The sequence below is a fragment of the Entelurus aequoreus genome, linkage group LG24 (genome assembly GCF_033978785.1).
Source record: "Entelurus aequoreus isolate RoL-2023_Sb linkage group LG24, RoL_Eaeq_v1.1, whole genome shotgun sequence".
NCBI classification, from domain to species: domain Eukaryota; kingdom Metazoa; phylum Chordata; class Actinopteri; order Syngnathiformes; family Syngnathidae; genus Entelurus; species Entelurus aequoreus.
The window spans coordinates 22,430,228-22,446,878 of NC_084754.1; the positions used below are offsets into that span (position 1 = coordinate 22,430,228).

At 37.3% G+C, this 16,651-nt stretch overlaps 1 protein-coding gene across 1 annotated transcript in view; it reads right to left on the reverse strand.

The window, feature by feature from the left end:
- Window positions 1-675: 675 nt before the first annotated feature.
- The window catches only part of nr1h4 (nuclear receptor subfamily 1, group H, member 4), a 52,112-nt gene continuing 36,136 nt past the window's right edge, over window positions 676-16,651 (reverse strand). Inside the window, exons 7-10 of the mRNA XM_062035511.1 lie at window positions 16,462-16,561; window positions 16,227-16,373; window positions 2,484-2,597; window positions 676-1,014 (exon numbers count right to left, since the gene is read on the reverse strand). Coding sequence (XP_061891495.1) covers window positions 776-1,014; window positions 2,484-2,597; window positions 16,227-16,373; window positions 16,462-16,561 — 600 coding nt within the window. The 3' untranslated portion in view covers window positions 676-775. The remainder of the gene's footprint in view (window positions 1,015-2,483; window positions 2,598-16,226; window positions 16,374-16,461; window positions 16,562-16,651) is intronic.

Genomic DNA, 16,651 nt, shown 5'->3' on the forward strand with positions numbered 1-16,651 from the left:
GTAGTGTAAATAAATAGATAACTGTACAGATAAATACATTGCACTTTTGCATCTGCATCCACGTTAATGGATGTATGTTATATTATATTAAATTTTCCTGAGGGAACTCTCCCGAAGGAATCAATAAAGTACTATCTATCTATCTATCTATCTATCTATTGTCTTTATATTCAAGCGAGTTAATCCTTTTTTTGGGGGGGAATTGAGGGAATTATTTTGATGTGCTCTAGAGTCTTATGGCCTGAGGGAAGAAGCTGATACAGTAGGACTCATTTGTAAAAAGTCACTTTTGTTGTTTTTAATTGACTTTGTATCTCCAATGTTCTCCAAAGACTATCTGTATTTCATGAGTCATCTCCCACCTCCAAAGACATGCACCTGGGGATAGGTTGATTGGCAACACTAAATGGTCCCTAGTGTGTGAATGTGAGTGTGAATGTTGTCTGTCTATCTGCGTTGGCCCTGTGAAGAGGTGGCGAATTGTCCAGGGTGTACGCCGCATTCCGCCCGAATGCAGCTGAGATAGGCTCCAGCGCCCCCCGTGACCCCGAAAGGGACAAGCGGTAGACAATGGATGAATGGATGGATCTTAAACTACACAAGGCCACAGTCATGCCAATAACTTTGATCAAAGCAGGCTGATACAACTGACAATCAAGCCAACTGGTTGTGCAGGAGTTTATTTGAAACATGTACAGTATATCAACAGATGTACACCATATATACACCGTGGACCGTCACCATCTTTCAAGTTCAAATGTCCATGCTTCTCTTGTCACTGCACATCCCAGATCTCACAGAGAAGCGGTGTGAATTTGTGATCGTTCATCCTCCAGGATGTAAGCATTTTTGCATGATAGTGATTGAGCGTTCTCAGCTCGGTCAGCCGGCCCAGAAGACGTGCAAAGTACTGAGGCTCCTGCGGATGCTGCAGGACGCACAGCTTCTTCAGCACGTCCAGCATGGGCTCCTGTAGTCTTTCCACAGCCTGTTGATCCTTCACGTAAGGCCGATCTAGGGGAGGGTTTTAGGGTCTGTTTAGTTCAGGGGTGTCCAAACTACGGCCCGTGGGCCAAGTGCGGCCGTCACAAGTTTAATAAGGAATTTGGGAATGTGCCTCCAACTTCATTTTAAAATATCTGACACAATAAGTAGCACTATTTTGTGAACATCGTGAGTCATCCAGGTTAATGACCATTAATTGCAATTAGAAGTGCACACAGCACAGCATTTTTACATATGATGCAATCCTAAAAAACGTTCCCTCTCATGGTTTAAATAAACTAACACAAAAAGTCAATATGCATGGTCACACATAACACAACCTGCTCACTGAACTTTGTAGATGTTATAAATAGTGTGGAAATAGTGTCAAAGCGCTTTGAGTTCCTTAAAAAAAGGTAGAAAAGCGCTATACAAGTACAACCCATTTACCATTTACCATTTTAAAAATGTCCAATCCCAACACATAATTCAAAATGACACCCATTTAAATCCCCTACAATGCATGATGGGAAAATGCAAAACACTCTCTCGTCACTTATCCATGTTTGGTACATTTTAGCTGCTTGATATTTCTCAATTAGTACCGAACTTTAAGGAGGACGTCACAGAAGTTAACAAGGTATATACTTTTAATATCCAATTATATTAGTTATATGTCCATGATACTAATATATATATATATATATATATATATATATATATATATATATATATATATATATATATATATATATATATATATATATATATATATATATATATATATATATATATATATATATATATATATATATATATATATGTGTGTGTGTGTGTGTGTGTGTTTATCCCTACATCCCTACAAGCCTGTTTTGCAGGATTCTTTGCTCTTCAGGGGATTTTGTGCACTGTCTAGAGCAGGGGTTGGGAACCTTTTTAGCTGAGAGAGCCATGATAGCCAAATATTTTAAAATGTATTCCCGTGAGAGCCATATAATATTTTTCAACACTGAATACAACTAAATGCGTGCATTTTTAAGTAAGACCAACATTTTTAGAATATAATAAGTCACTTATTCTTTTTAATAACATTGTTATTCTGAAGCTACCCAATAATACATCAAATTCTTCTTACCATTAATGCGACTTTGTGAACTGGTGCGGTAGAAAACGGATGGATGGATTAAAATGCATGAGAATGTTTTATATTTTAAACGTTATTTTTAACAGTGTGATTACCAGCGGATTCATTCATTACTTATCGTGTTAAGCAATGTCAGCTACGATATATCTGAGAGACGGATTCAGTCATCAAAAGAGACACATCTGGCTTGAGTGCCATAGATTCCCTACCCCTGGTTTTAACGGACAAACCACCCGGCCAAATTTTTTTTAGCCCATTGCAGTTCCTAAGTCAAAAAGCTTGGACACCTTTGGTTTCGTTAGACATCTGAGCTCTGCAACACAAAAACAACTACGGTATGTGAATAGCAGCTCACCTGCTGTCAGGATGGTTATAGCGGTGAGGAGAGCCTTCTCCTCCTGCAGCATGTGGAGCTCACCGATGCTTTTGTAAAAGTTGAACATCGGTGTGATGAACTCCTCTGATATACCTGAAAGACAAAGGTACTATACTGTAAATGCAGCAGTGCAGAATTCTCTAAAGGGCGCAACAAAGATAAGAGGGAAAAAAGATTCATATTCATTTGAGCTTAAGGCGCACAGTATACAGTATGTGTGTCCTGGCATTGCATATGCACTTACCGTATTTTTCGGACTATAAGTCACAGTTTTTTTCATTGTTTGGCCGGGGGTGCGACTTATACTCAGGAGCGACTTATGTATAAAATTATTAAAACATTACCGTAAAATATCAAATAATATTATTTAGCTCATTCACGTAAGAGACTAGACGTATAAGATTTCATCGGATTTAGCGATTAGGAGTGACAGATTGTTTGGTAAACGTATAGCATGTTCTATATGTTATAGCTATTTGAATGACTCTTACCATAATATGTTACGTTAACATACCAGGCACGTTCTCAGTTGGTTATTTATGCCTCGTATAACGTACACTTATTCAGCCTGTTGTTCACTATTCTTTATTTATTTTAAATTGCCTTTCAAATGTCTATTCTTGGTGTTGGGTTTTATCAAATACATTTCCCCCAAAAATGCGACTAATACTCCAGTGCGACTTATATATGTTTTTTTTCCTTCTTTAGTATGCATTTTCTGCCGGTGCAACTTATACTCCGGAGCGACTTATACTCCGAAAAATACGGTATTTATGCATTTATTCATGAATATACTATTACAGTAAATTAAGAATGTATTGTTGTTGTTTAAGGAGGTTTAATTTCCATTTTGGCGTAGACTAAAATTCTAAACATTAAAATAACATATTGGGCACTAACTGTTTTATACCAAATGACTGTGTTAAATTTGATTGAGTGCAATGGTATAAACAAATATAATACAATAAGACTTGTATTATAAACAATTCCTTAGATAACATGAGCAAACAAAAATTGAGGAAGTTATTGAGTAATTTTTCCAAGCATCAATGTCATATTTTTTTTAATCAATTTCATATGACAGGCACCTCCTGTTTGACTGTAATAAATAAATTCCCGCAAAGTTTGAGTTTGAGTTTGAGTTTGAGTTTATTTCGAACATGCAAGCATACAACATGATACTTCACAATTTCCAGTTTCTCTTTTCAACATGTTCGAAAAGGAGTAGGAAGAAGCAGAGCTTATTTAATCCTACCCCTTTTCTTTACATAACAGTTGCAATACTTTTTGTTCACTTCCTGTTCACAATTTATTCACAATAAACTCCATAAGTAATCACAATAAAAATAAATAAATAAATAATAGTTAGAATTTAATAATAATAATTGGTGAAGTAAGTCATATTTCATATGATGAGATAAGTAAGATTACTTTAAGAATGAATGAATGAATTGAGAATGTTTGTCATGGTTCTTCTTCTTTGTACTTTGTAAACACTTTAAGTTTGAAGAGTTTCTTGAAGTGGATCATATTAGTACATTGTTTGATTGTTTTGCTTAATCCATTCCATAATTTAATTCCACATATTGATATACTGAAGGTCTTAAGTGTTGTACGTGCAAACAAATGTTTTAAATTACGTTTTTCTCTAAGATTATATTTGTCCTCTTTTTTTGAGAAGAATTGTTGTATATTCTTGGGTAGCAGGTTATAGTTTGCTTTGTGCATAATTTTAGCTGTTTGCAAATTCACTATGTCGTGGAATTTCAGTATTTTTGATTCAATAAATAAAGGGTTTGTATGTTCTCTATATCCAACATTATGTATTATTCTAACTGATCTTTTTTGTAACACCGTTAATGAATGAAGTGTACTTTTGTAATTATTTCCCCATATTTCTACACAGTAGCTCAGATATGGTAACACTAGTGAGCAGTAGAGAATATGAAGGGATTTTTGGTCTAGAACATGTTTTGCTTTATTCATTATTGACGTGTTTCTTGCAACTTTATGTTGTATATTTTTTACGTGAGATTTCCAGTTCAATTTATCATCAATCATTATACCTAGAAATTTGGTTTCATTTACTCTTTCAATTTCTATTCCGTCTATTTGTATTTGTGTTTGACTTTCTCTTCTACTGTTACCAAATAGCATTATTTTAGTTTTACTGAGATTCAAAGATAGTCTGTTTTTGGCAAACCATCTTTTTAATTTGTTAATTTCTTCTGTTATTATTTGTATTATCTATGGATTTAAAGTAGGAATCATTGATTATAAATAATAATTTATATGAATACAAAATATGAAAATGAATTTTAAAAAAACAAACATACATTTTATAGCTAGAGCATAGGAGACTGTTTACAACTCTCCAAAAATGTTTTTTCAACATTATGAAAGCCCTTCAGATATGAACTAACACCCTTTAGTCACCATTACACTCTTTAATCCATAATATAAGTTTTGTCTGAGGCTGAGCCAATCAGTAGCGATGATACTGAACAGGGACTGGGATGGTTTGGTCTCATCTAGTGCAGTGGTCCCCAACCACCGGGCCGATTGGTACCGGGCCGCACAAGAAATAATAATAATTATTTTTTTTTTTTTAATGAAATCAACATAAAAAACACAATATATACATTATATATCAATATAGATCAATACAGTCTGCAGGGATACAGTCCGTAAGCACACATGATTGTATTTATTTATGGAAAAATTTGTCCCACGGACCACCGGTCATTTTCAAGCGTTGACTGGTCCGCAGCTACAAAAAGGTTGGGGACCACTGATCTAGTGGCCAATACTACCGTAGTATTGATATTTTTAGTTCATGTCATACTTGAAAATTCTTAATTTAGGACCAAAAATTGTAGATTATGCTTAAAAAATTATATCCCAAAAAATTCTGCAATGCTGTGAACTTGCAATATTTAAAGCATGATGTGGCGAGTGACGACTTTATAGTACTTCTTTGTCTTAATGTATGATGAGTCACTTTTTTGTCTGTGCATTTTGATTCTAGTTGTTGTGTTTATTTTTGTATTCAGTTTGATCCATCACCAAGGCAGTAGTTCAGACATTTTCAACAAAAAGCTGAGGATGTTTGTCATCAAGCATTCCGAAATGCCAGTCAGGCCCCAGAGATAAAACATTGGACAATAGGACTCTTGATGTATTGATAAGAAACAATGGTTGTTCTAGACAGCTTTGCTTCTTTATTCTCCATGACTGGCCTTTAGTGTGAATATTTTTGCCCACCACCATTCAGAGCCGAGTAGTGTCGAGGGACCCGGTGAAGTACGGCGGCCATCACTGTCCGTCTAACTGTCCAATCTGGCTGGCATGAGGATTCTTTGCATAAATATTTAGTTATTGCATTTTCTTTCTTGTAGGAAATCTGTGACGACTGCATTAGGGCAAGCATTTGCTCACCACATGGAGACTTATGATATACATTAATATAACCTAATGTAGTTCTGATTTATTATTTTTACAGGGCTCATGCTTCTTTCTAATAACGGGTCTGGGATTGGCTTTACAACAAAGGCGGTCCTCATTTAAAATAAATATAAATATGAATATATATATATATATATGTATATATATATATATATATATATATATATATATATATATATATATATATATATACACACACACATATATACATACACACACACATACACACACACACACACACATATATATATATATATATATATATCTATATATATATATATATATATATATATATATATATATATATATATATATATATACCGTATATATATATATATATATATATATATATACCGTATATATATATATATATATATATATATATATATATATATATGTATATATATATATATATATATATATATATATATATATATATATATATATATATATATATATATATATATATATATATATATATATATATATATATATATATATATATATATATATATTTTTTCTTGATTAATCACAGGTTATTATTTGCTTGCATAAATAAAATTTGCTTAATACTCCAATATTTTGATACAAATGCAATTTGGTATTCAGAATGTCATAAAGGAAATTTTTGGTTTATTTGTTTACTGAACTGCAAGTCATTGATTTGTTAAAAACTTGGTGAGAGTAAGTATAGTAAGAAGTAAGTGTCTCTGTAATAATATAGCAAAATAGGTACAGATATTTTAATAAATAATGTAATAAATAAATACATTAACTTTACAAAATTCACCATTTACATCTACATTTACTCTTCCTTGGTTTATCCAGTTGTTTAAACAAATGTAAGCCATTTTTCATTTTGTTAGCGCAATTAGACGGGATGTGACGTGTCAGGCTGTTATTGTGAAGCCAAAAAGTGTGTGTGTGTGTGTGTGTGTGTGTGTGTGTGTGTGTGTGTGTGTGTGTGTGTGTGTGTGTGTGTGTGTGTGTGTGTGTGTGTGAGAGAGAGAAAAGGTGCTTTGATGAGAAGCCGGTGTGTTAAAGAGAGATGTGACGGTTGTCAATAAAGAACGTGGCTCTCAATTCCCTTGTTTATGGTCTGCCTTTTCTGCTGTGCTTCGTCTAATTCCAAACCCTCGATTACATGAACAAGCTAATTTACTATTTCAGATGACAGCGCTGATCTCTTTTTTGTACAAACTACCTCTCGTCTGTACGACGTTTGTTGGCAACATGAACGACATCTTGAAAAACAAGTTCCCTCTGTATTGAAGCTATTATCAAATATATCTGATTTATGACACCAAAAGACTTTCAAAGTTTTCGAATAAATAGATATGATCAAAATAGTATCAATCTCACCGAGATTCCCAAGCCATTTTGAGAAGATAATGAACAAGCCAGTCACATGATCCGTGACGTAGCAGGAATTACCACAGATCCCTTCCCCATCAACAACAATGCTAATCAAGCAGACTTTGTGAGAGCCAAAAACGATTACTTTGGCAAAAATTGTGATCCGAAACCTTATATTTTGGAGGCCGAATGCAAAGAGGATGAGCAATAAGTTTTATAAGCTGAATGCTACACGGATGCAGCTTTATTGTAACATTATAGCATCAGCAGCATTGCTAGGTGCTAAACATACAAACTAACCATAATGAATCACAAGCACAAATGAATCTGTACAGAAATACAAAAACATAAAAGGAAATAAATAAAAAACACTATTTGACACATGGGTAAGTATAGATAGTACAGGTGTAAAATACAATCTAAAACCTGTAAGTGTCTATTTCATGACTCTCATCTCTTGGCAGCAAGTTGACGTGTTATTAGGGAACCCGCCCACTTTTAACATTAGCGATCTATTAAATCACTGGTGTCCAAACTACGGCCCGTGGGCCAAATGCGGCCGCCTGCACCTTCAATTTGGCCCACGAGACGGCACAAGTTCAATGAACAATTTGTATACAGAATATATATAAATATCCAGGGATCTGATTTCTGCAATTTTGCCGCCAATATGGTGGCCAACAAAAGCTACTGTGGTCCTGCTGATTGAACTTTGTAGATATTATAAAAAAAAAAACGTCCACTCATCATAAAAAATCAAAATGACACCCATTTGTAACTCCATTACAATGGACGATGGGAAAAATGCAAAACACTCTCTGCACACTAGGGTTGTACGGTATACCGGTATTAGTATAGTACCGGTCCGCCACCTATATTAACACAAACACTTTCTTTTTGACACTCGGGCCGTGCCGTAGCGGGGGAACTTGGCTGCTACTGAGGAGCCACATGCGAGCAGAAATGGACAAAAGAAAGTATACCTCGTAGAAATGTCAGGTTCAAAGCCATGGCAAATTCTTCCGACAAGAAAGGACTATGTTTTTCCGAGAGAAGAGGCGACATCCCCGCAGCAAACACCAGCTGCGCGCGTCATTCTAGAGGTGGGTGGTGCTTCACTTCCGTGTTCAGATTACGGTTAAGGTGCATTGATAAGATTGATTAGATAGTTACTGTGACTGCTTTAGTAAGTAAGATGACATAAAAGCTCAACAGAAATGAAAGATGGTCGGCAGGATGTCGAAAGGAGACTTTTTTTTTTATTGCAAAAAGTCAATCCGACATTAAAACATGTCAAGACACTTTCTCAAAACAATCGCACACTTTTCCGGCTTCAAAATAAAAGTGCTACGGTATACATTTTTTTAAGCCCAATGCGGCCCCCCAGTCAAAAAGTTTGGACACCAAATCACTTTAAGTACATGATAACAAACATAACTAGAGATGTCCGATAATATCGGACTGCCGATATTATCGGCCGATAAATGCTTTAAAATGTAAAATCGGAAATTATCGGTATCGGTTTCAAAAAGTAACATTTATGACTTTTTAAAACGCCGCTGTACGGAGTGGTGCACGGACGTAGGGAGAAGTACAGAGCGCCAATAAACCTTAAAGGCACTGCCTTTGCGTGCCGACCCAATCACATAATATCTACGGCTTTTCACATACACAAGTGAATGCAAGACATACTTGGTCAACAGCCATACAGGTCACACTGAGGGTGGACGTATAAACAACTTTAACACTGTTACAAATATGCGCCACACTATGAACCCACACCAAACAAGAATGACAAACACATTTCCGGAGAACATCCGCAGCGTAACACAACATAAACACAACAAAACAAATACCCAGAACCCCTTGCAGCACTAACTCTTCCGGGACGCTACAATATTCACCCCCCGCCACCCCCCGCCCCCTCTTCAACCACGCACCCCGCCCACCTCAACGTCCTCATGCTCTCTCAGGGAGAGCATGTCCCAAATTCCGAGCTGCTGTTTTGAGGCATGTTAAAAAAAATAATTCACTTTGTGACTTCATGGCAGTGCCATGTTGGCACTTTTTTCCATAATTTAAGTTGAAGTTGTTCTCTTATTTTGGTAAACCTTGTTACATTGTCTGCGATGAGGTGGCGACTTGTCCAGGGTGTACCCCGCCTTCCGCCCGACTGTAGCTGAGATAGGCTCCAGCTCCCCCAGCGACCCCGAAGGGAACAAGCGGTAGGTAATGGATGGATGGATGGATTGTTACATTGTTTAATGCATCCAGCGGTGCATCACAACAAAATTAGGCATAATAATGTGTTAATTCTACGACTGTATATATCGATATCGGTTGATATCGGAATCTGTAATTAAGAGTTGGACAATATCGGAATATCGGATACCGGCAAAAAAGCCATTATCGGACATCTCTAAACATAACTAATGCACATGTGTGTGTTCCGTGGGTAATAGATTACATGCTTGGAGCAGGAAGGGGGCATAATATTGCAGCACGTCCCAGACATAGTGCCCTCTAAGCAGTCACCCATCTGCTGGAAACAGCCCCTTTAATCTATTTTCTAATTACTATTACAGCATTATCTGCAATTTTTTTCATCAAAAATGTTGATCACAGCGTGCAAATAACCTGCAAATATTATATCATTGAGGTTTGTATATCGTTACATTTTGTAACATTCCATAGCAACATCCATCCATCCATTTTTCTACCGCTTTTCCCTTTCGGGGTCGCAAGGGGGCCTGGAGCCTATCCCAGCCGCACTCGGGCGGAAGGCAGAGTACACCTTGGACAAGTCGCCGTCTCATCACAGGGCCAACCATTCACACTCACATTCACACACTAGGAATAATTTATGAAAAAAACAAATTGACGCCAATGAGAGAGCTGTCTCAATTTGCTGGCTGAAATAAAAAAACATGCATTCATTTGTTCATATAGTTACATATGTGTGTATGTTGTGTGTGTGTTTGTGTTTGGTATCTGTGTCCGTGCGTACGTGTCATGTCTGTTCATGTTTTTGTTTTGGCCATGTGTTTGTTTTTTGGACTCTTTTTAGTTCCTGGTTGCACTTCCTTGTTTGTTTGTTTCCATAGCAACTCATTAGTTTTCACCTGTCTTGTCACGCACCTGTTTCACGTTTCGAGTCACGCACCTGTTTTCACTGATCATGTCACTATTTAAATCTGTCTGTTTCTGGCGACCTCGCACTTTTTCATCCCTCTACTTCATGTCATGTTCACAGTTCTTTGCCAAGTAAGTTTTTGTTTATTAATGCCACAGTTTGTGTTTTTGTTTTATTGTTCATAGTTTCTGCCTTTGTGCAAGTTTTGTGTTTATACCCAAGTTTTGTATTTCCGCCTTTGTGCGCTCCTTTTGTTTGCTTCCCTTTTTATTGTTGTTTATTAGTGTTAAAATAAATAATGTATTTAAATTCACGCCTTGCCCGCGCCAATTTTCCGTTGCCTTCTGGAGAAACAAAACCCAAGAACCAAGTCCTGACAGTGCGTATGTGATACTGGGGGATATGGGTCATCGGGGTATTGGTTTTAACTTTGTAAAGCACTTTGCATTGCATTTCTTTTATATATGAAAAGCGCTTTATAAATAAAGTTTGATTGAATGATTGATCACTCTTTTACATCGCTTTTATACTGCCATTTTTTTAAGGGGCCCTATTATGCAAAATCTACTTTTCTAACCTGATAATACCTACTTAGATGAATTTGGGATTTGTGTAAGTCCCAAGAATGGGAAATCAAACCGTGGAGGCAATGCAGAAATATGAATGAAATGGTTTTGCCTTCCTTCATATTTCCGCCAAACGTTTGGTATTTGCCCAATTATGACATTTCCCATTTGTGATGTCAGCGAATTTTCCATATATGCTGGAAATTTCCCCAAACATCTTTGCGCGAGTCCGTCATTTTTAATTTATGGATGAGCGGTTGTAGTCCACATGTCCACGATTAATCTCAATGAATAAAAATGCTCTATTGTTGGTTGCTTTGACCAGCACAAGTCACTACACAAACTTTTAGCCCCATCTGATGTAAAAAGTGCCTTACTTTTAACTTGTATGATTCAAGCCACCGTGCCTTCAACTGTGAAGAAGTCGCTCCAATTGTGTGCAAAGCAAAACATTTCGAAGAGTGCTGCTTCACAAACGTGCTTCAGTATAAATATGGATTTTCCAAATAACTACTTTTAATAGCAGGCTTGGTGACTACTATTTGTGGCAATAGAAAAGACAATGAAACAGTAAGTAATAACAGTAGGTTAGAAATCTGTGAATGATACCCGGTAGCTAGCATGGCCTCCTCGGACAAAATAAAGAATGATTTTCCTAAAAAAAATATTTTTAGTTGGATCAGTGCCTACTGTGTTTGGCAATGGACAAGTAAATAATATGATCTGTTTTTACATTAGCAACGTTGCTTGTAGCGTAGCTTACTGTATAACCTTGAGCCTCTATTGTTCACGGGGGTCGAAGCAGCGGTGCAGTGGAGTTGTTAACATGATATAGAAGAGAAAAGCCTTTGGTTGTCAATATACTCATGTCTCCAGGATCTAGGAATGGAGAGATACAGACTCTGTAGAGGTTTAATCTGAGCCAGCGTATAGTACCAGACCTGCAGCAGGGCTTGCTTCCTCCTTTCCTTCCTTATCACCGATGTCGATAAGGTCCGTGCAAAATAAAAGCAAGAAAGCTAAAAACTACAAAACATGGCTGACGGGGTAAGGGGACAGACAAGGCGAGCGCAAAAATAACTTTCGTGGATGTGGCCATGCTGATTTCTGACCTCATAATTTGAACTGCGACTTCAAACTTCCGAGGTAAAAGGAATGCAGCATAGGCAACACCAAATTATGTTACACTTTGGGTCAAATTATTATTCACACAGAGACCAAATGATGATATACTGAAAAGATATTGTCACACTTCTGGCTGAATCCATAGGGACACCAGCTGCTATATCTTGTTGACAAAACATTGTTACTGCACACCTGCTGTCATGCTAGTTGTTAGTAGGGTAGTGTGAGAATGAGATATTTTTAAGTGTTCTTTTTAATCCATAGTCATGTTTAAAGTAGCTTGTTTTCTTCTATGTAGTGCAGGGGTGTCAAACTCAAATACAGAGTGGGCCAAAATTTAAAATTGAACAAAGCCGCGGGCCAAGGTTGAACAAATTAACCTTTTAATAGGGACCCAAACAAGTTTTGCATTGAATATTGAACAAGCAAGGCTTATATAACTTTATAGTGACATGCAAAATCGAGTTTCAAATAATAATAATAATAATAATTTAAAAATGTCAATGGCATATCAAATACAATTTAAATAAAAATGTAATGCCTCTTTTCTATTTGCAGCCTTCTGAGGTAAATATCAACATTAACTTTTTCCACAGGCTAATACATTTGAAAATAAAATAACAATGAATAAACCAACCATTCAGGACTTTAAACTGCTCAGTTTGCAACACACTGATCTAATCTGATGTGCCCAAGCCAGATACCTGACATCTTTTCTTGGATGCTAGTTCATTAATGTCGGGGCTCAGGTTTTGAGCTGAGGCAACCTTCATTATCGAACGAAGGTGTTCATCAGTCATTATATCTCGTAGTCCACCCGGACCACAGTCTTGGGGGCGTGCCTTAAAGGCACTGCCTTTAACGTCCTCTACGAGCTGTCGTCACGTCCGCTTTTCATCCATTCTAACAACGTGCCGGCTGTAGTGTGTCTTCTCGTGATCTCCATGCTTGTATCTTATGTCCGCAAGTAAACTCTGTGGTTCACCTTGAATGCTGGAATGTCTATTGGGAGTATAATGTACTCCCTTTTTTTGAAGGAGACCTTATCAGTTTAGAACAATAAGGCTGTATTTATTTCTGGGCGGGACGAGGCTGTTTTCATACTAAATAAGCTGACTCCGTTTGATTTTCAGACCGCTTCTTGATGCTGCTATTACCGCATTTGTAGGGACTGGTCTTCTAAAGCTTTAGTAAAACTTGATAATATTGCTATTCTGTCTTGGTGGTCCTTCTTACTCAACATATATCTCATTCGAAAGAATTTGGGATTGACCAGTATCTTTTATTACCTGAGAGGAAGACTGGTCCGACGCAACAGTAGCTTTTAGAATTGTCAATATTTATTTTTTGTCAAGATTCAACCAAAGTTAAAATTAGTATCTGTCAGGACTTTATGTAGATTGAACTATGTTGCCTGGTGTAGCATGTTAGCAACTGTCTATTAAAGCAAAATATGTTTCTATGCTAACAAAATGCATCCATGCAGGTGGATGTTATGCTAGCTATTAGCATTGTTAGCATTGTATTTTGTGTAGATTCTTCCAAAGTTAAAATAAGTAGCTTCCCGGACTATATGTACATAGTACCATCTTGCTAGGTGTAACATGTTGGCATCTGTCTATTGAAGCAATGGCTGTTCCTAAGCTAACACAATGGCATGCTAGCTATTAGCATTGTTAGCATTTCTGTATCATTAGCACACTGTCAAAGTTTGAATGGTTTAAAAGCCAAAAGCCACTGAGTCAGTCTCAAAGGGCAACGGGTACTGTAGCAGGCCCATTAAATTTGTTCTATTATTAGCAATTTCAAACTGACTAGTGAGTGACTGGCATATTTATTTTTTTTATTGAATTTTTCCCAGATGACTGTACTCTGAATTGGTTGCCAGTCATTCACAGGGCACATATACAAAACCCAAACCAGTGAAGTGGGCATGTTGTGTAATTCGTAAATAAAAACAGAATACAATGATTTGCAAATCCTTTTCAACCTATATTCAATTAAATAGACTGCAAAGACAAGATACTTAACGTTCGAACTGGAAAACTTTGTTATTTTTTGCAAATAATCATTAACTTAGAATTAAATGTCAGCAACACATTGCAAAAACGTTGGCACAGGGGCATTTTTACCACTGTGTTACATGGCCTTTCCTTTTAACAACACTCAGTAAACGTTTGGGAACTGAGGAGACCAATTTTTTGAAGCTTTTCAGGTGGAATTATTTCCCATTCTTGCTTGATGCACAGCTTAAGTTGTTCAACAGTCCGGGCTCTCCGTTGTGGTATTTTAGGATTCATAATGCGCCACACATTTTCAATTGGAGACAGGTCTGGACTACAGGCAGGCCAGTTTAGTACCTGCACTCTTTTACTATGAAGCCACGCTGTTGTAACACGTGGCTTGACATTGTCTTGCTGAAATAAGCAGGGGCGTCCATGATAACATTGCTTGGATGGCAACATATGTTGCTCCAAAACCTGTATGTACCTTTCAGCATTAATAGTGCCTTCACAGATGTGTAAGTTACCCATGTCTTGGGCACTAATACACCCCCATACCATCACAGATGCTGGCTTTTCAACTCTGCGCCTATAACAATCCGGATGGTTCTTTTCCTCTTTGTTCCAGAGGACAACAAGGTCCACAGTTTCCAAAAACAATTTGAAATGTGGACTCGTCAGACCACAGAACACTTTTCCACTTTGCATCAGTCCATTTTAGATGAGCTCGGGCCCAGCGAAGCAGGCGGAGTTTCTGGGTGTTGTTGATAAATGGCTTTCGCTTTGCATTGTAGAGTTTTAACTTGCACTTACAGATGTAGCGACCAACTGTAGTTACTGACAGTGGTTTTCTGAAGTGTTCCTGAGCCCATGTGGTGATCTCCTTTACAAACTGATGTCACTTTTTGATGCAGTACCGCCTGAGGGATTGAGGGTCACAGGCATTCAATGTTGGTTTTCAGCCTTGCTGTTTACGTGCAGGGATTTCTCCAGATTCTCTGAAACTTTTTATGATATTACGGACCGTAGATGGTAAAATCCCTAGATTCCTTGCAGTAGCTGGTTGAGAAATGTTGTTCTTAAACAATTTGTTCACGCATTTGATCACAAGGTGGTGACTCTCACACCATCCTTGTTTGTGAATGACTGAGCATTTCATGGAAGCTGCTTTTATACCCAATCATGGCACCCACCTGTTCCCAATTAGCCTGTTCACCTGTGGGATTTTCCAAAAAAGTGTTTAATGAGCATTCCTCTACTTTCTCAGGTTTTTTTGCCACTTGTGCCAGATTTTTTGAAACATGTTGCAGGCATCAAATTCCAAATGAGCTAATATTTGCAAAAAATAACAAAGTTTTCCAGTTCGAACATTAAGTATCTTGTCTTTGCAGTCTATTCAATTGAATATAGGTTGAAAAGGATTTGCAAATCATTGTATTTTGTTTTTATTTACGATTTACACAACGTGCCAACTTCCCTGTTTTTGGGTTTTGTCGACAAACCACCGTTTATACTCATAGTCACACCTAAAGTAGCAACAATTTAGAGAGAATCTCAAATGAACCTACCATGCATGTTTTCAGACTGTGCTGTAGAATGAAATGGAGTACTCAGAAAACACCTACTCAATCATGGGGTAACCATACAAACTCCACACAAAAATCCAAGCCAAATTTGGAACCCAGCTAAGAGCCAGATAATAGTCGTTTGTGTGGCAAAATGTTGCCGAAAACAGACTAAATCTTTACCTGTCATGAGTCCACACATGCCTAAATGAAACTGAACCTAGTAAGAGTTTGTGCTCCAACGTAATCTAAACCAGTCCTAAGATCAACAGGTCAACAACATGCACGTCTCTGCCGCAACCCAAAGAACAGACTGATAAATTATACATGGAGGACCTGACACCAGTAGTTGCAAATAACAAGGTGATGTGCCATAAGGTTGACGCTGCATCAAGGATAACAATTTGTTAGCGTTATTTTAGATGATCATTGTTGTTCAAGTCTACTTGTGGACTACTCCCCTATTTTAAAAATGTATTAAGACAACAACATTACTTAAGGTTACCCACCACTCTTGCGTATCCTCGCCTCCAAAACCTCTGTGTGCCCACTTGGCATCTTGCAGCAGAAAACCTGAGCAGAGCGTAGAAACATGGCTTCCACTGCCGAACCCTTCAGCAGAGCAATCTGATCTTCGTGATCCAGGGACAGAAATCCTGTTGGAAGCACCGTACACATGGACGTTAGCATTATACATGTGTACATTGTGCATGTTTGCAAAAGAAGAGGGGTTAAAAAAAAAACCTGGGATATTTTTTGTAAACTCCACCAGTACTTGGACTTGACTTGTTGCCATTTCTGTTAAGAGGAGGAAGTTTTCCTCAGCGCTGTATTGGTCTTGAAGCTAGCGATAAGAAAGCAACAACAAGCAGGAATGAATAAAAACGTGATCAGCTTGCAAAATATTTTCAGTGACAGAGCATCCTTGGGTTAT